This window comes from Geotrypetes seraphini, chromosome 11 (assembly GCF_902459505.1).
Source record: "Geotrypetes seraphini chromosome 11, aGeoSer1.1, whole genome shotgun sequence".
In the NCBI taxonomy this organism is placed as follows: domain Eukaryota; kingdom Metazoa; phylum Chordata; class Amphibia; order Gymnophiona; family Dermophiidae; genus Geotrypetes; species Geotrypetes seraphini.
In genome coordinates, this window is record NC_047094.1 from 12,527,288 (window position 1) to 12,553,824 (window position 26,537).

The following is a 26,537-nucleotide window of genomic DNA, read 5'->3' on the forward strand; positions in this document are numbered from 1 at the left end:
TCAGCTCTTTCTGACCTTCGATCCTAACCGTCTAGGTCATCCTGTCTCTAAACGGACGCTTTCCAACTGGCTTGCTGCCTGTATTGCGTTCTGTTATGCTCGGGCCGGTCTCTCACTGGAAGGTGCTGACACGGCCCACAGGGTCAGAGCTATGGCTGCTTCTGTGGCTTTCCTCCGTTCCACGCCCATCGAGGAAATCTGCAAGGCTGCCACTTGGTCCTCAGTTCACACGTTCACTACTCACTACTGTCTGGATGCCTTCTCCAGACGGGATGGGCACTTCGGCCAATCTGTGTTACAAAATTTATTTTCCTAATGGCCAACCATCCCTCCTCCCTCTCTGTTAGCTTGGAGGTCACCCATGCGTTAAGAATATGCTGCCTGCTTGTCCTGGGATAAAGCACAGTTACTTACCGTAACAGGTGTTATCCAGGGACAGCAGGCAGATATTCTTACGTCCCACCCTCCTCCCCGGGTTGGCTTCTTAGCTGGCTTATCTTAACTGGGGACCACGCTCTCCTCCGTCAGGCGGGAAGGCACTCGCGCACGCGCGGTGCGGCCAACTAGAACTTTCTAGTTAAAAAGGTCCGTACCGGGGCTCCGTCGGTGACGTCACCCATGCGTAAAGAATATCTGCTTGCTGTCCCTGGATAACACCTGTTACGGTAAGTAACTGTGCTAACACCAGACTGGGTAGTGGTCATTCAGGACTGGGCTAGGGGGCCCTGTCCGAGTTACCCTAAGAACATAAGAATTGTCATACTGGGACAGACCGAAAGTCCATCAAGCCCAGTATCCTGTTTCCAATAATGACCATCACAAGTACTTGGCAGAAACCCAAAGAGTAGTAACATTCTGGAGCTGAGATTGTGATGTCATAATGCATCATTCCACCAATGCTTAAGAGCCAAACTCATCAGTGATGTCACAAAGGCTTGATTGTCCTATACTTGGCTCACATAAGAATTGCCATAGTGGGACAGACCGATGGTCCATCAAGCCCAGTATCCTGTTTCCAACAGTGGCCAACCCAGGTCCCAAGTACCTAGCTAGATCCCAAGTAGTATCTTTTCAGGACATTACTTCCACTGTTCTGGAGGAAATTTGAAAACATTCCAGGAACTATATATAAGAACATAAGAATTGCCGCTGCTGGATCAGACCAGTGGTCCATCGTGCCCAGCAGTCTGCTCCCGTGGCGGCCCTTAGGTCACAGACCAGCGCCCTAACTGAGTCTAGCCTTACCTACATATGTTCTGGTTCAGCAGGAACTTTTCTAACTTTGTCTTGAATCCCTGGAGGGTGTTTTCCCCTATAACAGACTCTGGAAGAGCGTTCCAGTTTTCTACCACTCTCTGGGTGAAGAAGAACGTCCTTATGTTTGTATGGAATCTATCCCCTTTCAATTTTAGAGAGTGCCCTCCCGTTCTCCCTATCTTGGAGAGGGTGAACAACCTGTCTTTATCTGTTAAGTCTATTCCCTTCATTATCTTGAATGTTTCGATCATATCCCCTCTCAGTCTCCTCTTTTCAAGGGAGAAGAGGCCCAGTTTCTCTAGCCTCTCACTGTACGGCAACTCCTCCAGTCTCTTAACCATTTTAGTCACTCTTCTCTGGACCCTTTTGAGTAGTACTATGTCCTTTTTCATGTACGATGACCAGTGTTGGACGCAGTATTCCAGGAGGGGGCGAACCATGGCCCGGTACAGCGGCATGATAACCTTCTCCAATCTGTTTGTGATCCCTTTCTTAATCATTCCTAGCATTAAGAACCTCCTGTCTTTGTGACTGGAATGCTCTAAGGCAGTGGTTCTCAACCCTATCCTAGGGGACCCCCAGCCAGTTGGGTTTTCAGGATATCCCTAATGAATATGCATGAGAGAGATTTGCATATAATGGAGGAGACAGGCATGCAAATATGTCTTATGCATATTCATTAGGGATATATTGAAAACCCAACTGGCTGGGGGTCCCCCAGGACAGGGTTGAGAACCATTGCTCTAAGGTGTGCTATTCAGGTGTTTCATTTGTATTGTGCAGGCATGTTGTATAAATGCCCTTTCCATTTTGCCTGTTATGTTGCATCATTTATCATACTTTCATTATGATTATTCTATTATGGTGTTTTGTTGTCTACATTTCTGATACTATATCATATTACTCCTGTTTCTAGGATTCAATTTGGCATCTCCAAGTTTACCTGAATGATTATACTGATGGTTTTGGTTGATATCGCACTGCTGTTATGCTATTGACAAAATCAATGTTTTAGGCTACACTGTATCAGGGTGAATATCTTCATAAAGACAGTTAATAAATCCCAATAAATAAAATATGCGTAAATATAAGCAGTTGGTGATCTCAGATGTCTGAGGAGGTTAAATTCTCGGGGTGAGGTGGGGGCGGGGCTACAGCAGGCTAGGACAAGGCAGGATGAGGTGTGGCGGGGCAAGTTAGAAACCTTGAGGCAGGGAGCAACACCAGTGTCAGCACTTTTGACCATAGTAGGGAAGGGTCTCTTCTCTGTATTGTTCTGGTACAGCTGTGCCAGTTGCTTCCCCCTGGCACCAATGTTACTGGTGGTATTAAGGACACGGAATACACTCCGGTGAATTATGTGCTGTAAAAAAAATAAAATAAAATCAAAGCCATTCACCAAAATAATTCAACTTATTAATAACAGCTTGCAGAGTCTTCGTTTTGGCCACGGGAACAGTGATTTTCAGCAGCATCGTAACAGAAATTCTATGATTATCTAGGACAGTGTTCTTCAACCACCGGTCCATGGACCAGTGCTGGTCCACAGAAATTTCTTGCCGGTCCATAGGGCCAGCACGTGCATCAGGCCCAAAACAGTGTTACATAAGAAATGCCTCTGCTGGGTCAGACCCGAGGTCCATCGTGCCCAGCAGTCCGCTCACGCGGCAGCCCAACAGGTCCAGGACCTGTGCAGTAATCTTCTATCTATACCCCTCTATCCCCATTTCCAGTAGGAATTTGTCCAATCCTTTCTTGAACCCCAGTACCGTACTCTGCCTTATAACGTCCTCTGGAAGCGCATTCCAGGTGGCCACCACACGTTGGGTAAAGAAGAACTTCCTAGCATTTGTTTTGAATCTGTCCCCTTTCAACTTTTCCGAATGCCCTCTTGTTCTCTTATTTTTCGAAAGTTCAAAGAATCTGTCCCTCTCTACTCTCTCTATGCCCTTCATGATCTTGTAAGTCTCTATCATATCCCCTCTAAGTCTCCTCTTCTCCAGGGAAAAGAGACCCAGCTTCTCCAATCTGGGTCTTCAAGCACCGGTCCAAGGTGCGATCAATGCGGCGTTATCTTCGAGCCAGCTCCCTCTTCCTCACTGATTCAGTGCACAAAGCCACGGGCAGCGGCTCCTACGGGCATCCTGCGCCTGAACCGGAAGCCTTCTCTATGACGTTGCAACGTCAGAGGGAAGGCTTCCAGATGAGGCACGGGACGTGCAAGGGGCAATTAGTACTATTATGGGGGGCGGGGTCTGGGGTGGAGATTGGGTAGAGATGGGCGGGGTCTGGCCCACAACTTAGCCCAGTGTTCTTCAACCGCCAGTCCACAGAATAAATTATTTTATTTCTGTCGGTCCATAGGTGTAAAAAGGTTGAAAAACACTGACCTAGGAAGTTACATCAGAGGAAGAGCTGATGCCGATGCAACAGCAGCTTGGGGATTGCTCCTCGCGTCAGGAGCTTTACAGAGGTACAGGGGGGGTGGGAAGGAGCGTGTAGAGGTGGAGGTGTGGGGGGTGGGGCGATGGAGAAGAGGGTTCCGAAGGCGCACCAGCGCCCTGGGTGTCTCACCCTCATTACGCCACGTAAGGCTTGCTCATAAGTGGCAAAACTTGTGTTTGCAAACAAAAAGATAATGATGCAGATATAAGGATCTGAAACAATGTCAAAAAAAACCATGGAATTTTGTTGCTGCAGATTGGCACTTAACGAAATAAGATAACACTCTTTTCAGCTACAGTGGCAAAATAACGCTCAGAATTCAGGAAGTTTGTTTGGATTGGACTGAGATCTTTTCAGCACCCCCCAGAGTATGTAATAAAAGTGAACCAAGTACAGGACAATCAAGCCATTGTGACATCACTGATGAGGTTGGCTTTTACTGGTGGAATGAGGCATTATGATATCACAATCTCAGTTCTGCTTCTCACTACAAGGGGGGGGGGAAGAGGGGGGGGCTGAAAAATTCTCAGCCCAACCAAGAAGAGAATTACTGTACATGGATAGGGTTCAATCAATGATCCAAAACAGTGTCAAAACATAAAATTTTGTTTCTGCATATTGGCACTTAATGAAATAAGATAACACTCTTTTCAACTACAGTGTCAAACAACGCTCAGAATTTAGGAAGTGGGTTGGTTGGGCTGAGAACTTTTCACCACCCCCTTGTAGGCATGCTTCTGCTGTATTCAGGTACCCACCGTTACTTCAGGTCTCTGCCTGGTGTAATTGTGGGCACCTGAATATAAGGTGCTCTGATACCAGGTACACCATAGGTAGTGGACTGGGGTGGATCACTGGGGCCATGATTCAAGCAACTGTTTACCCCATACAACATCAGCAACTAGAGAGCATTGAGGGCAGAGCTAGTTAGGTTCTCCCAACCAAAATGATGTCCTACTGCTTGGGATAGTCAAGCTCTGGTTAATAATTAAGGAGAGAAGAAAGACTGCGGATTTGATATTCTTGATGCAGTGATGTATTGTAGCATATGTTTGTGCAATCAACAGTATCCACATTGGCTTTGGAAAAACGGACCCAACACAGGCCGTGTTTCAACTTGACCATCTTCCTCAGGGGTCCTAAGGCAGGTAGTAAGACAAGGACAAATGTGGATGCCAGTAGAGGGTCGCTTTGTTTCACTCAAGACGCCACAAACCAATTCTAGCATCCACATTTTTCCTTGTCTTACCCACCTACCTTAGGACCCCCTGAGGAAGACCGGTGAAGTTGAAACACGGCCTGTGTCGGGTCCGTTTTTCCAAAGCCAATGTGGATACTGTTGATTGCACAAACATATGCTACAATACATCACTGCATCAAGAACATCAATTCTGCAGTCTTTCCTCTCCCTTTGATTGTGGTTGCACCTTGTTACTGCAGACCAGTGGGGTTGGGTTTATTTTTTTCCCCTTTTGTTAATAATTAAGGACAAGACAATGAAGAAAGAAGGCCTTCCCTATGATTCATGTGTAAACACAACTTGACTAGAAGGGAGCAGGTAATAGTTATTCCTGGGTTTGGAGAAATTGGCAAATGTCTTCTAGGGAACATAGTTCAATCCATCAATATGCCACACCCCCCAGTTGTTCAATACCTGTTCAAACATTGCCTTTTATGGTAATAAGCGGAGTGGCACAAATCCATCTGACCTCTGGTGGTGGAAGTGGGAAGTTTTAAGATCATTTTAATCACAAACAAAAAGGGAATTCTCATAGATTTTGCCTCTCCATATCTTTATGGCCTCCTAGTAGGACTTTCAACTTTGATTAGAGTTAGTTATATTACATGTTGCACAATTAAGAATTGCACTGAAGTTTCGAGTTAAAACGATACATGATTCAATCATTATCCATGGTTTTTTAAAATAGAAAAATTGGCTCTGGCAGTGAGTAAAGAGAGATTTGTGTCCTGTGCAGTGTTTCAGGTCCCAATGGAGGACGATATTGCTGCGCTGGTTATCGACAATGGCTCCGGAATGTGCAAGTCCGGGTTTGCTGGAGACGACGCTCCTCGGGCAGTCTTCCCTTCCATTGTAGGGCGCCCAAGACACCAGGTGTGTATTGATTCTTTCAGAAACACAACTATTAAATGCATATTTATTTAGATCCAGATTTGTCAGGAGTTCCAGCTCTGTGCTCCTGAGGTGGTGTTTTGCAGAAAATTGCTGATCTGCACAAATTTTTGCATGCAATTTGCCATGCACAAATTGCTAAAAAGCTGATATATGCGATTCTTTTTCTCTTTTGTGAATTTGCATTTTCATGTACAAAGCAATTTATGTATGTTTTAAATGCAAATACCAGTGCACATAAAAGTAGGATGATTGATGTGCCGGTAACATAAGTAGGATGATTGATTATGGCATAATTATGCCAGCATTAAAAAAACCTCTGTATTGTAATACCTCTACAGAAGCCCCTTGTAACTCTGTATAGATCCCAAGCTTGTAACACCTTCACAGAGGCTCATGTAAACCGCTCTGAATTGACTCCCCAATCTTTAGTAGCGGTATAGAAGCTCTCAGTTAACATAAACATAATGTAAAGACATTTTACTTTCTTGGCAATAATTTGGGATGTCATTGGGTCAGGAAGGTCTTGAGGTTAAACATAGTAAATGACGGCAGATAAAGACCTGAACGGTCCATCCTATTGGCCCATTAGTTATTCTCATTAAAAATACATGATAAAATTAACTTGTCTCTTCTTTGATATTTCGGGGCTACAGACTAAAGCCCACTTGGTATTATCCTAGGTTCCAACTGCTGAAGTTGCCAACTAAAAAAAACCCACAAAAAACCCAAAAAGAATTGACCCCAAAATATCCACAAAGAAGAAAATCCAGAGAAAACCAAAAAAACCTCTGTGGAGTGATGATGTTCCTACATGGACTTTATTTGAAAGTGTCAAAGTTCCAAAGGTACACTGAAATCATCCACATAAAATAATTCCATCCACATAAAAGTAAATCATCCACATAAGAGCCTTAAAGGACCTAGTTTGCTAGGGATACAGGACCCAACACGGTCCGCGTTTCAACAAAATGCGGACCGTGTTGGGTCCTGTATCCCTAGCGGACTAGGTTCTTTAAAGCTCTTATGTGGATGATTTATTTTTGTGTGGATGGAATTATTTTATGTGGATGATTTCAGTGTACCTTTGGAACTCTGATACTTTCAAATAAAGTCCATTTAGGAACATCGTCACTCCACAGAGTTTTTTTTTTTGGTTTTCTCTGAAGTTGCCATCTAAGCTCACTCCAGCCTATCCAACCATCTCGTCATTTGCAGGATATGTAAAGTCTGGCCAGTAATGTCCTCATGTTCCAAGTTACAGGAGTTTCCATTGATGCCCTCATCAGCCCCTCCTACACCGAATTACCATATACGGGACACAAACCATACAACTTGGTCCAATACCGGCCTTAGTTCTTCAATTTATACCATTTGTTTTCTAATTAGAGATCCTCTGTGTTTATCCCACGCTTTAAAAAAAATTCCATCACCGTTTTCCTCTCCACCACTTCCCTCGGGAGGGCATTCCAGGCATCCACCACCCTCGGCGTGAAAAAGAATTTCCTAACTTTGCTCCTAAGTCTTCCTCCCTGCAACCTGTGATACTGGAGTAATTGTAGAGATCTGGAATGAACTTCCCATTAGGCTTTTAGGCCAGCTGCAATTATTTCGTAAATTCCTGAAAACTTTGTTGTTCTCGCAATTTTTAAATGGTTTAACTACAGCCTCAACGAAATGATAATGTTATAGTTATTTTTCTTATGCTTTTCTTATGTACTTTAGTTTTTAATTAGTTCTTCCTTCTCCTATGTTTTTTGCTTTATACTCTAGTCTTAATTATATGTGAACCGAGTCAAGCTCCACTGGGAGATGACCTCGTTATATAAACCAAAGGTTAGATTAGATGTCTAATATTTCACTCTGTTGCATCGTCTGCGTGTGACCTTGAGCAAGTCGCTTTCAACTCCCTGTATCTCTGATAACAAGATAAAAACGAAAGACCTAATATTTGAAAAAAGCTGAGCTCCTAAATTTATGTTCAAATGTTTTTTATTATTCCAACGAAAACATACAAATAGCAGTTGCATACATATCCAAAGAACAACAGTGCAAACGTACACCCTCCCCTCCCTCCCCCCCAAAAAAAGTCCAATGCTGCTACCAAGACTGAGAGGTAAAAAGAGTCCTAACAATTCAAGAGTCTACTGCGAGCAGACGGTGTAAGGTCCTGCCAGAAACACTCCCAGGTCTGACAAAATTTGCGGCCTGGTCCACGATCCAAATCTCCCAGCAGTCTGCGCTCCAGCGTCGCATGAACAAGCATCAACGCTCTCCATTGTGCGTAGGGAGGTGGATCTCGGGACAGCCAGTTAGTAAGAATTACTTTCTTCCCCATCAAAAGCACTCGAGTGACAAAAGCTGACATGCCCTTAGGTTTGGGCGCGGCTATATCGTAATGTCCGAATAAAGCTCTCGGTTGTGGAAGCCAACGCCTCTTCCAAAGCTGCGTATTATAGTGCCCTAAATGTCGCCAGAACTGTTGAATTTTGGGGCAAGTCCAGAGCATATGCCCCAGTGAGGCGTGAGCTTTGGCACATTTCGGGCAAGAGTGAGTTGTAGTCATCCCCATCCGGGCTGCCCATTCCGGCGGGATATAAAGTCGCAGAGCAGTTTTCAACTGCATTTCCCAGTGGGTAATATTAGGAGACACCCTCTGAATGTTTTTCAGCGTCCTCTGTAGCTGTTGAGCCGTTAGCGTGCAGTGCAAGTCCTCAGCCCAGGTTGCTGCTAAAATGTTCAAATTGGGGGCCTGAATGACCATCCCGGATCCCCACTAGATGAAATCGAAGCGGAATCCGCTGTTGTGCAGATAGGCTAAAGAGTTCGGAAAGTGCCTCCCTGCTGTCTTCCTCAAGATGGTGTGCCGGAAGAGACTGAACATAATGTCGGATTTGGTAATATGCAAAAAAAATCAGTAGGTTGTAAAGTAAACGTCCGATGTAAGTCAGCAAAAGTTGCCAGTCTCCCCTCCTCCGAGAATAAGTGCAGTAGATATTGAAGGCCTTGCACACTCCACCTCTGGAAGGTGGTATTTTGTAGTCCAGGTTGGCTCCTAAATTTGTTTATTATTTTCATCCAAACTTTGGAGCCTAAGGTGGTTTATTGTAGAAACTCTATTCCTATTTTGGATGTCTGAAAACCAGCAATTCCATGTCCATATTGCATGTTTTGCATTCCATTACTATGCAGATACCTTAATGCAGCTTGCAGTGGGGTTACTTTACCTTCTGAGAGCATCAGGCCGCAAAGCCCTAGCCCAGTGTTCCTGGGCTGGCAGAGCAGAGTCCCCCAGCATAAGCACCACCCCCTTTCCGGCTAAAGTCCTACTCACCCCGCTCCACTAATTCCAGGACTTCTGCACCTTTGAAAGAATTGGTGGTCCTGCGCAGTTTGGCGCCTTCAGTAAAAGGGCGCCTCTAGTGGTAGTCTCATGCAACTACTGCTATGGGTTATATACACGTGTATTTTTACTAAAGGCACTTGACTGGACAGGAGCAACTGGGTTTTGCTTCCGCCCAAAGACCCACCCCCCAGACTTGGGGAAGGAGGGGCTTCAAAGGAGTGAAATGGTTTGAAATCATTGGGTGTGAGTGAGGGTCAGGGAGACTGGCGACTGGGAGTCTTGTGCTGGGGAGGGGGACCCTGCTCTCTCTTCAATCCAGCAGATTAACCATTCCCGTTAACTGCATCCATAGCATCCTGTCTGTCTGTCTTGTCTGTTTAGATTGTAAGCTCTTTTGAGCAGGGACTCTCTTCTTCGTGGTTCATAGACAACCCCGCGAAAGACAAAGGCGCGCGCCGACAACTGAGTGCAAGACGGAGGTGCGCGCCGAAGAAAATTACAGTTTTTAGGGGCTCCAACGGGGGGGTTTTGTTGGGGAGCCCACCCAGTTTACTTAATAGAGATCGCGCTGGCGTTGTGGGGGGGTTTGGGGGGTTGTAACCCTCCACATTTTACTGTAAACTTAACTTTTTCCCTAAAAACAGGGAAAAAGTGGAGTTTTCAGTAAAATGGGGGGGGGGGTGTTACAACCCCCCACACCCCCCACAATGCCCCCACAACGCGGCGCAATCTCTATTAAGTAAAGTGGGGGGTTCCCCCCACGCTCCCCCCGTCGGAGCCGTAAAAACAGTAATTTTCTGCGGCGCACACCTCCGCACTGCACTCAATTGTCTGCGCGCGCCTTTGTCCCGGCGCGCTTTTGACCTGACACCCTTCTTCATGACTCTGTACAATGCTACATACGTCTGGTAGCACTCTAGAAAGAATTCATAGTGGTAGTAGTAGTTGTAATAGCCTGAAGCTTGTCGGCCATGGGAATAACACTGTATGTGACTTTGCTCACCAGCAGCAATATTCTTTTAAAATGGGATTCAGCATCCTGCAGGCAGAATTCCCCTCAAAACCCTTGAGCTAAGCATGACAAGCTGCTGCTCTGACAGAATTGTTATAAATGGTGCAAATGCGCAGTGGCTGCAGAAATTGATAGGGAAATATTCAGATAGTAAAGCAGCCCAACATACGTTAAGGAGGGAATAAAAATAGAGAAAATGATATATGGATTTTAAATTAACATTTTATTCTGGGTAAAGGTATCCACACAGTATTTAATTATTTAGATTTATATCCCGTCCTCCCCAAAGAACTTAGAATGGATTACATTTATATTCACAGTGTTACAATGTAGGGTTTACATTAGAGAATGACACGGGGACAAATTTTTCCCCATCCCCGAGGGAACTCATTTTCCCGTCCCGTCGGATTCTTATCCTGTCCCTGCCCCTTTCCTGCAAGCTCCGTCCTCATCTGCGCAAGCCTCAAACCCTTTAAAATTCTAAGTAGCAACATTCTAGAGCTCAGATTGTGATGTCATAATGCCTCATTCCACCAATGCCTAAGCTCCGTCCTCATCTGCGCAAGCCTCAAACCCTTTAAAATTCAAAGTAGCAACATTCTAGAGCTCAGATTGTGATGTCATAATGCCTCATTCCACCAATGCCTAAGCTCCGTCCTCATCTGCACAAGCCTCAAACACTTTAAAATCCTAAGTAGCAACATTCTAGAGCTCAGATTGTGATGTCATAATGCCTCATTCCACCAATGCCTAAGCTCCGTCCTCATCTGCGCAAGCCTCAAACCCTTTAAAATTCAAAGTAGCAACATTCTAGAGCTCAGATTGTGATGTCATAATGCCTCATTCCACCAATGCCTAAGCTCCGTCCTCATCTGCACAAGCCTCAAACACTTTAAAATCCTAAGTGTTCGAGGCTTGTGCAGTTAAGGCAGAGCTTACAGAAATGGGACCGGGACAGTGACAAAACTCACAGGGACAGGAAATTGAGTTCCTGTAGGGATGGGGAAAAATTCATCCCTGTGTCATTCTCTATTTTACGTACAGTGTGTTGCAATATATCTTTAGTGCAGGCTGAATAATATGCGCTTCTCCCGACGCTCATAGGAACTCTATGAGTGTCGGGAGCAGCACAGAGCATTCAGCGTGCCGTCCTGTGCTAAAAAACACTTCTGCGGTTTTGTAAAAAGGGGGGAGGGGCAATAAATTATCATTAACATTACACTGCAAAGTAAAATTGTCCACAGCCTGACAAAACCTCAGATAAGAAGAAATCTGTCTCAGATATAAAGGGAAATCCTATTTGCTATTTTGTCCCGTCCCCCCCTTATGAAGCCATGGTAGCAGCTGCCACGCGGCAAAAGCCCCTTAGCCCCCTTTAAATCCCTATGGGCTTCAGGGCAGTTACCGCAGCGGCCCATGCTATCAGGCATCGTAAAAGAAGGGGTCAAATATTTATGGCTTTAAACAATTTTATTCCCCTAAGTGCAATGAAATTCATCTATTTGCACAATTCATATTTGTTGAGTTTATATATCTTAATTCCATCTCAACGATCTAAATTGTTGTTTCCAGATCTTCTTGGAAGTTTTGGGGTGTTATCAACCCCCATCCTGCTCTATTTATAGAAGCGCAGTCCAAGGTGATTGCCCGCGTCTCTAGAGAATTGATAGTTGAGGATAACAGCAGGGTGTGTTGTCTGTAATAGGCAGGAACGAGGGTTAGTAGGGTCAGACTGAATTACATTTCAGCATCCTTCTCCTTGTGCAGGGTGTGATGGTCGGCATGGGGCAGAAAGACAGCTATGTTGGCGACGAAGCTCAGAGCAAGAGAGGAATTCTGAGCCTGAAATACCCCATCGAGCATGGTATTGTCAGCAACTGGGACGACATGGAGAAGATCTGGCACCACACCTTCTACAACGAGCTTCGTGTTGCTCCTGAGGAACACCCTGTCCTCCTTACAGAGGCTCCTCTGAACCCCAAGCTCAACAGAGAAAAGATGACACAGGTGTGCTCTTATCTACTGTCTACTTCTGTGTTTATACTCGGTCTTTCCTAACTAAGCCTTTTTCTTCCTTTTGTTGATTTGATACCAGGGTCTTGTCTAACAATATCTTCTAATGCTTGTTTAATGCTGGAAATTATCTGGGTCTGGCCGATTTTCAGTGCCAGCACCCGGATGACTAAGCAAGCAAGACAGGACTGCTATTTCCATGGTTCTATTTGTCCAGATACGTGGTCAAGTACTGGCATTAATATTAGGAGTCCTGGGATAACTTCTGAATCCAACACATAGCTGCCCTCAGATAATCCTGGAGAGTGCCTTGGTGTGGAAGAGTAAGGGGTTATCTTCCTCTAATGCTACCATTCCACCTCCATACAGCAGGAGCTGCTATTATATTATATTACATTACATTGATGTCCTCTTTCCCGCCAATACCTTTCAGTTCTAGGCGGTTTACAACAAGAAATTAGCCTGGACATTCCCAGGGAGATTACAAGGTTGCGTCGGGATCTGGGAAGGGTCGATACGGTTTGGTTGGATCATTCGACAAATTTCTTGAATGGTATGGTTTTCAGTTCTTTCCTGAATGTTTTGTAGTTGGTCGTCGTGGTCAGCAGATTTAAGAGGTGATGGTCTATTTTTGCTGCTCTGGCGGCTAGTAGACCGTCATATATTTTTTTGCTTTGCATGCCTTTGATTGGGGGGTGGGTAAAGTGTGCTCGAGTTCTCCTTGGTCTGGATGTGTTTTTCCTGATTAGGCGGTTGTTCAGATAGCTTGGTTCATTTCCATTTAGGGCTTTGACTAGGATGCAGTAGAATTTGTGTTGTATGCGTGCTTGTACTGGGAGCCAGTGCGAGTCTTGGAAAGCTGAGGTAACGTCGTCGTATTTTTTCAGCGAGTATATCAGTCTTAGGGCTGTATTTTGGGCTGTGTGTAATTGTTTTAGCATGTTGGCGGGGCATGACAGGTAAAGTATGTTACAGGAGTCCTAGGATTAGCGCTTGTACTATGAGTTTGAATTGCTCGTTGTTGAAGTATTTTCGGACTTCTCTTAAGATTGCAAATGCCTTCTGAACCGTTTTGCTGATCTGAAGTTGGCTATCCCAAGGCTGAGCAGACTACATGTCCCAGACAGCACTGGGCTTTACGGTTCAGTGCTGAGCCACTTTAACAAGGTAACCCTGCAGAGTCAGGGGCGGGTCTCAGCAGGGAGGTGTTATCTTCCAGAGAGGAGAATCATTCAAGGGGGTCCCTGGTGGAAGAGGAAAGAACTCCCTAGCTTTCTCTTAGATGTGGCTGAGGCAGAAGCCCTGGGAAAGCTAACTCCACTTGGGCCGAGATACTCGGCTAGATGGACATTTCGGCTGACTCAGTATGGCTATTCTTATGTTCTTATGTAACCTCACATGGCCTCTTTTACAAAGCCGTGCTAGCGGCTGCCCTGCGCTAATGGCCCCAAAGCCAATAGAGATTTAAAGGGATAACCACATGAAGACAGGTTATTGACAATTTATGAGCAGAACCTCAAATCCTTTCTGAACCTAACCAATCATGTAACTATGTTCGTTTGTGTGACTGTTTGAAAGCTGAAATCTATGCTATTAGCGCAATTATTATCCTGGAAATTATTTTCTTTAATCTTTATATATTTTTTTTTGCATCTCATCCATTTTTAGATCATGTTTGAGACATTCAACACGCCAGCCATGTACGTTGCCATCCAGGCTGTTCTGTCGCTGTATGCTTCTGGTCGTACCACGGGTATCGTGATGGACTCTGGCGATGGTGTTACCCACACGGTGCCCATCTACGAAGGTTATGCCCTGCCCCACGCCATCCTGCGTCTGGACTTGGCTGGCCGTGACCTGACAGACTACCTCATGAAGATTCTGACCGAGAGAGGCTACAGCTTCACCACCACAGCAGAAAGAGAAATTGTGCGTGACATCAAAGAGAAACTGTGCTATGTCGCCTTGGACTTTGATCAGGAAATGGCCACAGCTGCCTCCTCGTCCTCTCTGGAAAAGAGCTACGAGCTTCCTGATGGTCAGGTGATCACCATTGGCAATGAGAGGTTCCGAGCTCCAGAGGCTCTCTTTCAACCATCCTTCCTTGGTCAGTTGCAATACCGCTTCTGGTTCAATTTATCAGAAGATACATAACTTATGTTATTAGTTAAACAATGCTGGTGAATTACATTCTTTATTGTTACAGGATTCAAGACAGCATGGTTTATAATACTTGGGAAGGCAGACTTCTACAGTCTGGTACTGAAAATGTCAAAATTACAGTTCAGGATGGGCAGGAGTGAGCTTTGATGACAACTCCATTAGTTAAGAAGTATAGAGCAGTGCAGACAGACTTTTAAGATTACTACTCTGTTTGTGATACCAGACTAAAAAAGTTGGGGCTGTTCTCCCTGGAGAAGCGGAGACTTAGAGGAGACATGATAGAAACCTTCAAGATCCTGAAGGGCATAGAAAAAGTAGACAGGGACAGATTTTTCAAATTATGGGGAACCACAAGTACAAGGGGGCACTCGGAGAAATTGAAAGGGGACAGGTTTAGAACAAACGTTAGGAAGTTCTTTTTCACCCAGAGGGTGGTGGATACATGGAACGCGCTTCCGGAGGCTGTGGTAGGCAGAAGCACGTAACAGGGCTTCAAAGAAGGTTGGATAGGTTCCTAGAGGACAAAGGGATTGAGGGGTACAGATAGGAGTAGAGGTAGGTTATAGGGATAGGAGTAGAGGTAGGTTATAGAAATAGTCAGGGACTACTGCTCAGGCAATAGGCCTGATGGGCCGCCGCGGGAGCGGACCACTGGGCAAGATGGACCTCTGGTCTGCCTCAGCGGAGGCAACTTCTTATGTTCTTAAGAGGGAATGTAATCTTTATGGTGTATTAAGGTATATCTCAAACTGCTCGATACCCTTAAGGAATGAAGCACAAAATAACTACTTTTTTCCCCCTGTTTCCATCGGCCTTTATAAGGGCATTTATAAGGGCATTACAAAAAAAGGAAATTAGACGGCTTCAAATTGTTCAGAATACAGCAATTAAGATCATTTGTGGAGCAAAAAAATACGATCACGTTACACTCCTTTAGTTTAATGCACATTGGCTTCCCATTGTACATAGAATTAGTTATAAAATCCTACTTTTAACATTCACTACAAAATCAAATAACCAACCAGATTTCATTAATAGACTTTTAATTCCATATAACTCATCAGAATCTCTCCGGTCTATATCTCAGAATCTCCTTACTATTCCCTCCCTGAAATCAATTAATACGTTCCGCTTTAATAATTTTGCTGTCACCGCCCCTACTTTATGGAATTCACTACCTAACCACCTACGTAGCGAGTCCGATTTAAAAGAATTTAAAGCAAAGTTAAAAAAACATTTTTATTCCAAGATGCCTTTGGATAAACAACCGTCCTTTTAAGGACAAAACTAAAGCATTCTGCTATTTTTTCCCATTCCTATTGTCGTTTTCTTCTATGTTGCACCTTTCCTATAATAATTGTAGTTCTTCCCCATTGTTTGGATGTAGGTCCGTACATTTTAACAGAGTTTTAAGTCAGACTTTGCTGTTACTTAATATCCCTTGTTTTAACGTGTTTTTATGCAATTTTATATTGTAAACCGCTTAGAAACCTGAATAAGCAGTTCAAACAAATCTTTTAATAAACTTGAAACTTGATGGACATAACCCACAAGGCCTGTAACTAAAGGAAAGAAAATTATCAGGCAAGACATAATTTTTCCATGCAAATCTTTAATGAGCCTTCAACTGGAGTATTGGCTTCATTTCCAAAAGAAATAATACATATGAGAAGAAACTAGATGGGCCTAAATATGTGTGTAATAGTGAAGCTCACTATTAGACACTTTCACATATAAGCCATTTAAAAAATCGGCACATCAGTATCATACTTCCCAGATAACAATCCCTTGACGTGATCCCCCATCCGAACAGTTAGGTTTTTTTAACATCTAGAACCTTTACTTTTGAACGAGCCTTCTCTATACCTCTCTTAATATTAAACCACGGGGTTAAGAACAGGAGAACCAAATCCACAAACTCAAAGACGAAAAAGCAAGGAGTGGAAATGCCCTCTAGAGTCCTTTTATCATCCAAACAATTCAATGAACACAAGCGCATTGCATGCTGACAATAATTTTCGTTTCGTGGATCTATTCACTTTGAAGATTCAACACCGTATCATCAACTAGGAAGTGCTTTCGTTTGTGGATAAACTTAGTCATCTTTTAGACTTTTAAGATTCCTGAAGCAGGCCGTCTTGGCCCGAAACATGTACATGTTGAGTCATTGAGTTGTGTTCCTTGAATTGTTTGGATGAATAAAAGGACTTTTATGGAATAAATTGAGTCCACCAGTCTCTATAGGGCTTTTCCACTATTGTCTAAACTAGGGGTGCCTAAAAGGTCGATCGCGATTGACCAGTAGATCGCGAAGGCAACGTGAGTCGATCGCGGAGATAGACTCGTGTTGCCTTCCGTTCTACCTGCTTCCCGAACCTGTAAAGAGGATGCTGAAGCGCCGGGCCGACCAACGTTCCTCACTTGATACCAATTCTGAAGTCGGAGAGGAAGTTCTGGGCCAGCCAATCGCTGCCTGGCTGGCCCAGAACTTCCTCTCCGATGTTAGAATTGACATTGGGTAGGGAAGGTTGGTCGGCCCGGCGCTTCAGTGTCCTCTTTACGGTGGTGACATGTTCCCTGATTGTGGCAGCGGTGGCAGCTTGTTCCCCAATGGCGGTGGCTTGGGGGAGGGCAGAGAGACAGAAAGACAGACAGGGAGACAGACAGAAAGGGGGTATGGAGTGAGAAAGACAGGGAGACAGAAAGAAAGAAAGGGAGCATGGAGAGAGAAAGACAGACATACAGAAATAAAGGGGGGGCAGGGAGACAGAAAGAAAGATGGAGAAAAAGAAAGGGGAGGAGGGCAAGGGGAGAAGAAGAAAAAGTTGGGGGAGGGAATGAGGTCTGGAGGAGAGGAAGCATACAGGAGGCTGAAAGAAGGGAAGAAATATTGGATGCACAGTCAGAAGAAGAAAGTGCAACCATAGACTCATGAAATCACCAGACAACAAAAGTAGGAAAAATGATTTTATTTTCAATGTAGTGATCAAAATGTATCCGTTTTGAGAATTTTTATTTGCTGTCTATATTTTACACTATGGACTCCTTTTACTAAACCGCAATAGTGTTTTTTAGCGCAGGGAGCCTATGAGCATCGAGAGCAGCGCAGGGCATTCAGCGCAGCTCCCTGCGCTAAAAAACGCTATCGCGGTTTAGTAAAAAGGGAGGGGGTATATTTGTCTTTTTTTTGTATAGTTGTTACTGAGGCATTGCATAAAGTCAGCTGCCTTGACCTCTTTGAAAACCCGCAGAATACAAATGATAATTAACATTTTCTCTGCGTACAGTGCGCTTTGTGTTTTTATAAATTTTATTGTTGGTAGATCATTTTGACTTGGTCATTTTAAAAGTAGCTCGCAAGCCCAAAAAGTGTAGCCACCCCTGGTCCAAAATGACTTTGCTGAAAAAGTAGAGTACTGAACTAAAAAGTAAAACAGAAGGACAATAAAATCTAAACTAAACTAAAGCTTAATTTTATATACCGGGTCTTCAACTTAAGGAAGCTCGACTCGGTTTACAACAAATAAATAAAAACTAAAGAAAGTTTAGAACAATTAAATAAATAAACTACTGAAGGCCAAGTTTACCTTTTTCCAATGTTTACTCGGAGTCAGGTCAAAAGCGCGCCGGGACAAAGGCGCGTGCAGACAATTGAGCGCAGCGCGGAGGCGCGCGCCACAGAATATTACTGTTTTTATGGCTCCGACGGGGGGGCGTGGGGGGGAACCCCCCCACTTTACTTAATAGAGATCGCGCCGCGTTGTGGGGGCATTGTGGGGGGGGGTTGTAACCCCCCACATTTTACTGAAAACTTCACTTTTTCCCTGTTTTTAGGGAAAAAGTTAAGTTTACAGTAAAATGTGGAGGGTTACAACCCCTCAAACCCCCCACAACGCCGGCGCGATCTCTATTAAATAAACTGGGGGGGCTCCCCAACAAAACCCCCCGTCGGAGCCCCTAAAAACTGTAATTTTCTTCGGCGCACGCCTCCGTCTTGTGCTCAGTTGTTGGCGCGCGCCTTTGTCTTTCGCGGGGTTGTCTATGAACCTGTTTACTCTACCTCAGCCTCTGAGTCGTCAATTTAGTGCCACCTGCTGGAAGGTAGCTTAAATGCCAAATCAGTGAGGGACTGTTTTCTACTATGCCACTTCTACTATCTCACATTTCTATTAATGATCTTTGTGACCTTGGGTGGATCACTTCACCCTCCACTCCTCAGGTACAACTAGACTGTAAGCCAGTTTAGGCAGAGAAATAACTCGTGTAGCTGAACATGTAACCCACCTTGAGCTTGGATTTGGCAAAGACACAATAAAAAATGTAAAAAAATCCAGGTTAGTACTACTGTATCACAGAAAGTCACTAAAAGCCAATATCATTGCTCTTGTGCAGGCATGGAGATTAGTGGAATTCATGAAACCACCTACCACTCCATCATGAAGTGTGATGTCGATATCCGTAAGGACCTGTATGCCAATACCGTGCTATCCGGTGGTACCACCATGTACCCGGGGATTGCAGACAGGATGCAGAAGGAGATCACATTCATGGCACCCAGCACAATGAAAATCAAGGTGAGGCGTCGCAGTTGTTGACAAATTCTCAAACCCGCAAGCAATGCTCCCTCTAAGGATTGGCCGGCTGCGGGTAAATTTTTTCTCATGTGAGTGACAAGTTCTAAAAAAAATTTTTGTGCGCGAGTCCTTTAAGGGGGGGGGGGGGATGGGATTTCATGTACAGCGATACCTTGGAATTCGAACGCCCCAGTACTCGAACAACTTGGAATCCAAACGAAAAATTCAAGCAAATTTTGCCCCGGAATCCGAACTCTGCTTTGGAATCCGAACGCCCTGCATGTTGTTCGTGTGTGTTTGTGCGTGGGTTTCTCCAGCGCTTGGGCCACCCATATGTCACTCAATTCATTGTCGGAAGCTGTATTGAAAGCATCTCGTGTGATTTTTGCATTTGTGTAGTGTAGTGAGGAAAATACTGTAGTATATTATTATTAGTTAATATTTTACCTTAAAATCCAGTGTATTTACTGTTAAAATTAGAGTTTGTGGGACCCAGGAATGGATTCATCCAGTTTCTATTATTTTCCATGGGAAAAATTATCTCGGAACTCGAACGGAGTTCTGGAACGGATTAAGTTCGGATTCCAAGGGATCACTGTACCTCCTTTCTGTAGTTAAGAACATAAGAATAGCCATACTGGGTCAGATCAATGGTCCATCTAGCCCAATAGCTCGTTCTCATGGTGGCCAATCCAGGTCACTAGTACTTGGCCAAAACCCATGGAGTAGCAACATTCCATTATCTCAGAGTAAGCAAGATTCCGGAACCCCAAATAGGAGCAACATTCCATGCAGAATCCCCAAAGAGTAGCAAGATTCTAGAATCCCAGAGAGTAGCAACATTCCATGCTACCGATCTAGGGCAAGCAGTGGCTTCCCCCATGTCTTTCTCAATAATAGACTATGGACTTTTCCTCCAGGAAATTGTCCACGCCTTTCTTAAAACCTGCTACGCTATCCGCTCTTATCGCAACCTCTGGCAATGCGTTCCAGAACTTAACTATTCTCCGAGTGAAAAAAATATTTCCTCCTATTGGTTTTAAGAGTGTTTCCCTGTAATTTCATCGAGTGTCCCCCTAGTCTTTGTAATTTTTGACATAGTGAAAAAAATCGATCCACTTGTATCCGTTCTACTCCACTCAGGATTTTGTAGACTTCAATCCTATCTCCCCTCAGCCATCTCTTTACCAAGCTGAAGAGCCCTAACTGTTTTAGCCTTTCCACATACGATAGGTGATCCATCCCCTTTACCATCTTGGTCGCTCTTCTTTGACCGAGATGAATAGAAAATGTCATGGGAACTAATTTGCAAGTTCTGTCTCTTCTCCATTCCTGCAAGCTTCGTCCTCAGACGCTAAAGTGTTCAAGGCTTGTGCAGATGAGGACCGAGCTTGCAAGGATAGGGCAGAGACAGGGACAGAACTCACAGGGACGGGGATAGATACCACAGGGATGGAGATAAATCTGTCCTCATGTTATTCTCTATATAGCAAGTTGTTTCATGATCAGGTGGAACTTAGCAATTATCAGTGCTCAGGTAAAAAAAATTCCTACTGTAGAATGCGTGTCATAAAATGGGATGGAAATATTTATTTATTTAAAAACTTGTACCCCCACTTGCACATAATACATTCATAATTGTAGGACAATCTAATATAATAAAACTCTAAGCCGCGCATGCGCACTCCCACCTGCGTGCGCCCGTTTTCTGTGAACTGTAGGGCATCGCAGGTAGGAGTGCGCATGCGCACGAAGCTCTCTCTCTCCCTCACCCCTGAGGCGGATGTTGGCTGCGGCGGCTGTTGGCGGCTGCAGGCCGCGGCGGCCGAACCCGGACGGCATTTTAAAATAAAACAGGCAAGTTTTTAAAGGATGGCTTTTCAAATCCCCCACCACCACCGCTGCCGCTGTACCTTTTAAAACCCTCCCCCCCCCAGCTTTGTGGTTAAGGCCTGGCTTCTTCGAGCAGCAGCAGCGTTTAAAATTCGCTGCTGTTGCCGGCTTCAGGCCTTCCTCTATGGCGGGTCCTGCCTACTTCATGTTTTCATGAAGTAGACAGGACCCGCCAGAGAGGAAGACCTGAAGCCGGCAACAGCAATTAATTATAAATGCTGCTGCTGCTGCTGCCCGATGAAGTTGAAGGAGGAAAGGGAGCAGAAGGGGAGAGAATGATAGGGCATGGAGTTAAGGAGGAAGGTATGGGGGGGAGGGAGGAAAATACTGCACAGGGAAGTGGGGTGGGAGGGAAATGCTGCAGCACACGGAAATGGAGGGGCAGAAAAAGGAAGGGAGGCGTACTGCTGGGCAGGGGGAGCAGGAAAAAGGGGTTGATGGACAGGGGAAGAGGTGCTGATGGACAGGGGTGGCAGAAAAATGAAGGCAGGCCTACTGCTGGACAGAGCAGTAAGAAAGGAGAGCAGAAAGGAGGTGATGATGGACAGGGGGAGGTAAAACAAAGGGAGAAGGGCTGCTGCTGGATAAGGTGAGCAGTGATGGGGTGGTGGAGGACACAGGGGAGGTAAAAGGAAGGGAGACTGGACAGGGGGAGCAGGCAAGGGGTGGTAGTGGACAGCCAAGGAAAAAAAAAAAAGAAAGAAAGACAGACAGAAATACAGAAAGTGGCTAAGGAGAGAGAAAAAAAAATAAAGACACACACACATATATTGTAGCACCCGTTAATGTAACGGGCTATAAGACTAGTACAGCAATAAATAAATCATACATAAAAATTCACTCTTCATGATTAGCACAAATCATCTTTCATAAAAGGCCTCTACAAATAAAGCGGTCCTTGTACTGAGGTGTTCTAGCTGATTTAGTGCACGCTAAATGCCAATGCGCCCATTATAGTCTATGAACGTGTTAGCGTTTAGCGCACGTTAATATGTAGCGTGCGCCAAATTGGCTAGCACACCTTAGTAAAATAACCCCAAAGTTTTGTTTTTTTATTTATTTATAATCTGCCTTTATCACAGCGGAGTACAGTAAAACACACACCATAAAATTGACTTACTACATAAAAATAAAACAAGAAAAAAAAATTCCATACAATCATAAAAAAAATAAAAACTGTCTTCAGCACCTTTCTACATTTCTGAATATCAGAAATTATTCTAAGTGACCCCACAAAAACACCCCTGTACGGAAATTAATTCCCCACTCATTAATCGCAGTGTCCCTTCTGATCCCAGCGGGCGATTTGGAAATAGAACATGAAACTTTAATGTTGCTTTTCACATGTACCCCCATAAAATCGCTAATCCAGTCCAGCAATAGCCCTCAAAACGTTATGCCATGGGAGAGCTGCCGTCGAGTTGAATGTGAAGATGTCGGAACTGGCGTTGTCGTTACGGGAGTGATATATCTAGCGTTGCACTAAAAAGGGGTGAAGAGATCGCTGCATGTTGTTAACGCATTTGTATCTCGACTCTGCAGATCATTGCCCCGCCTGAGCGCAAGTACTCCGTCTGGATCGGCGGCTCCATCCTGGCCTCCCTGTCCACCTTCCAGCAGATGTGGATCAGCAAGCAGGAGTACGACGAGTCTGGACCCTCCATTGTCCACCGCAAATGCTTCTAGAGAATTCCAGTGGTACTTGCCGAGGGTATAGCGCTTCTTTCCTTGTCAAGTAGGAAAACGACGATGAGGTTCATAAAACTGAGGTCTCCTTTTACGAAGGCACGCTAGCGTTTTTAGCGCGCGCACCGGATTAGAGCGCGCAAAAGCGCGCGCTAGCCGAAAAATTACCGCCTGCTCAAGAGGAGGGGGTAGCGGCTAGCGTGCGTGACATTTTAGCGCACGCTATTCCGCGCGTTAAGACCTAACGTGCCTTTCGTACAAGGAGCCCTAAAATTAGTTATGCACACAGACGCTCATAATATTGATAAGAGTATTGTGTTCGCAACGTACATATCGTCTAGTCTAGTATATATTTATGAAGGGAATTTGAAAAAATAATCTCTCGTGGCACACCCAAAATCTCTTCAGGGCCCACCACTGTGCCGTGGCACACAGTTTGAGAGACGCTGCCTTAAACTGTTCCAGACAAACTACTTGGCATGTGGTAGGCAAAGCATTGGTCCACTCAAGGTGGGGCATGCCAAGTTTACACTTAAATTTTTGCCAGAAATTTAAATAAAAATAAAATCAAAGTGTGTGTTGTTGTTTTGTATTATTTTTTTGTTGCTTGAGTTCTGGTTAACAGAGGCTACAGCTTGCACTGGGTGCAACCCTATATTATAAACTAGGTCACATGTATAATCAAAATCTTATGTAATGTGCATAATACACTGCTTTGTATATATTATACACAAAGGTAGTGCGCTGTTGTCACTCTTCCCAGAATAAAGGTTTGTTGTCACTATAATACTTGGAGGAGTGAGGGAGATGTTAAATGAGGCTGAAGCAGAAAGCCACTCAAACACAATATTGTGGCATGTAAGACACTATTGCATGCAGTTGTTTTGGGCAGGAAAACCTGCAGCAAGAGTTGGGGGAGGAGAGAGACGAGACGCACACAATTTGTACCTAGAGAAAATTTTGAGAAGCTCATTTTGCTTCAGAGCAGACACTAGTGTACAGTTCCCCCTTCGAATCTGCGGTTTCAGTACCCGCGGATTTGGTTATTTGCGATTTTTTTTTTTTAACAAAACTCTGCATCGGACCTTCCCCAGACCTTACCTGCTGGTCTAGCGGCGACACGGGGTAGGATCGATCGTCCTACGCTCCTGCCCCGTGCAGAGCCGTCATCAAAACAGCTGCCGCGAGTTCCCGTTGTAGTCTCGTTCCCGTATTCTGGAACGTTTACAGATTTTCCTATGCAAGAAGCATCCAACAATTCAAACTCTCCCTTCCTTCCAGAAAAAGAATTAAAGGCGTTAGAATCTGTAGTCAATCTTTGGCTTTTAAACTTTCGCAACTATGGAATGAACTTCCCTTAACTTTGAGCAGCCCCAGTACTTTTCAATCTTTCCGTAAATCTCAAAAAACTTTTCTATTTGCTAAACATTTTGAAAATTAATTTCTTTTCAAACTTTTGTTTTTATTTTCTTCAGTTTTTACTTAATTGTTGTAAACCGTGTTGAGCTTCTTTAGTTGAAGACCCGGTAAATCATAATGCCGTTGTACAGGGCCATGGTGAGACCTCATCTGGAGTACTGTGCAATTCTGGAGGCCACATTACAGTAAAGATGTGCGCAGAATTGAATTGATAACCACAAATGACTTAAAAAAAAACACGTGAAAGCACTTTTGCATGCAGCCTAATTTAAACTAACCTCTAATGGAGTAAAAAAAAAAACTGGATGAGCTCAAAAAGCTTAATTTGAGGAAGAAGTCAGCTTCAGTTCCAGTAATACCACAACAACAGAGGCCTAATAACAAATTAAAACCATTTCTGAAAACTGTGGCAGATCTATTTAAGTTGTTTTTCTGTTTTACTTTTCTTTACGCTCTTAAGCTTCCACAGCTAGTGTCATGATTGGTCCAGTTATCATGTTGTGGCTTTCTTCAGAGTGTGGTGTGAGCTGCAGTTTTGTCTTTTTGTATAGTGATCCTCAAAACTGATTGAGGCAGAGTCAGGTCATAAATTTAAACTTTAAAGATGTTCTCTCCATAAAGCTGCAGTATATGCTCTTAGGTTTCTGGAGCTGGCATCATGATTCATTTCAGTTGTGCACTGGTCTAGGGTTACGAGATGCCCGGATTTCCCTGGACATGCCCAGGGGTCCGGATGGCTTTTCAAAACTCAGCACTTTGTCTTAACCAGAACCCGGCACTTTGTCTATGAGTGTCGGAGCTAATAGTGCCATGGCTGGCGATTTAAAACGCCTAACGCGGCTTTGTAACAGGAGCCCTAGATGAAGTCTTCCTGAGTTTCATCAAAATTGCTCGCTAACTGTAAGTGATATTCAGCTGTTAAGAAAACTGATAAGCATATGTGCACCCTGCAGCGAGAACAAGGAGAGCCATTTGCCACCTTCTCTACGTAATATGATAAAGGAGACTCTGGGTAAGTCACCTAACCTTCTATTGTCCCAGGTACTTAAGAGTACGTGATTACCATTCAGCGTATTGTAAACCACTTTGGATGAATCTCTCCATGAAAAAGACAGTTAATAAATTCCAATAAATAAAAAAGTGCCAGCGCTTCTGAAAAGCTGGAGGACATTTGCAAATACTTTTGGCAACAGTTATTGTTCTGTTTGCCATGTTTATTGCCTTTGCCACTGTTACAAAATTTAAGTGACCTGGAGAAAGACAATAGTAAAACCCTTGGTTCAGAACAGCTTTCTTAGAGCAGTTGAGTTATTGAGTGGAGATGATAAAATCCTGAACAGTTTGTTTTGTCTCCTGGATCAAGATCCAGTCGCAGCCTTGGTCCTACAATCAGATTCATTTGTATACCTTGTTCTCACTCCAAGAAGCATGCTCTAGGCCAGTGGTTCCCAACCCTGTCCTGGAGGACCAACAGGCCAATCGGGTTTTCAAGCTAGCTCTAATAAATATGCATGAGAGAGATTTGCATATAATGGAAGTGACAGGCATGCAAATATGCTCCATGCATATTCATTAGGGCTATCCTGAAAACCCGATTGGCCTGGTGGTCCACCAGGACAGGGTTGGGAACCACTGCTCTAGGCAGCTGTCTATGCAAACATCCTTGCACTTCAGGTTACAATGATAAGTGAAATGAAAAATAAATAGGATGGAGTTAGTCTAGTGTCGATGGTCTTCATCATAAAGCATATGGGGACAGACTTAGATCTCTATACTTTTGGAAGAAAAGCAGGAGAGGGGAGAGATGAGACATTTAAAATATCTCCATGGCACAGGAAGCTGGCCTCTTTCACTTGAAAAGAAGCTCTGCAGTGAAGAGACAATGGCTGAAGGTGAAAGGAGATAAACTTGGGAGCAATCTAAGGAGACTTTTTTTTTTCAGAAAGGGTGGTGAATGCATAGAACAGCTTCCAGGTGCAGATGGAAGACTGAAGCCTAAAGGGTCAAGGATTTGATATACCCTTCAAAGCTATGGTGAGCTTCCTGGTATACTAAAATAAATCAAGTTTTTTGTACGATCATGTTTCTCCAAATCCTGCACTGAACAGTTATGTAGCAGCTGCCTGGTGAATGCACTAGCATGCACACAGATTCCCAGGCTGATCAGCATGCTCTTGGGGTGTTTGACAATTTTTGCATAACATCAGGCAGCCCTGTGCAAGGACTACAAAATCCCTCAGCTGGCTTTCCTGGAGGAAAAGTCCATAGTCTGTTATTGAGAAAGACAGGGGGAAGCCACTGCTTGCCCTGGATTGGTAGCATGGAATGTTGCTACTCCTTGGGTTTTGACCAGGTACTAGTGACCTGGTTTGGCCACCGTGAGAACAGGTTACTGGGCTTGTTGGACCATTGGTCTGACCCAGTAAGGCTATTATGCTCTTATGACCTCTAGCAACCACTAAAGCAGGCAGGAACAATAATCTAATCTTCTAATAATAATAATAATCTAATAGTCTAATCTTGCCCCCCCTTCCCCCCACTCGAAGCCATGCTAGACGGAATGGCCAGAATAGTGTGAAATACCATCAAATAAACTCT

At 44.3% G+C, this 26,537-nt stretch overlaps 1 protein-coding gene across 1 annotated transcript in view; it reads left to right on the forward strand.

Moving 5' to 3' along the window:
- The window catches only part of LOC117369162 (actin, cytoplasmic 1-like), a 28,269-nt gene extending 5,635 nt beyond the window's left edge, over positions 1–22,634 (forward strand). Inside the window, exons 2-6 of the mRNA XM_033963260.1 lie at positions 5,679–5,815; positions 11,959–12,198; positions 13,873–14,311; positions 18,760–18,941; positions 22,377–22,634. Coding sequence (XP_033819151.1) covers positions 5,693–5,815; positions 11,959–12,198; positions 13,873–14,311; positions 18,760–18,941; positions 22,377–22,520 — 1,128 coding nt within the window. The 5' untranslated portion in view covers positions 5,679–5,692 and the 3' untranslated portion in view covers positions 22,521–22,634. The remainder of the gene's footprint in view (positions 1–5,678; positions 5,816–11,958; positions 12,199–13,872; positions 14,312–18,759; positions 18,942–22,376) is intronic.
- The last annotated feature ends 3,903 nt before the right edge of the window (positions 22,635–26,537 follow it).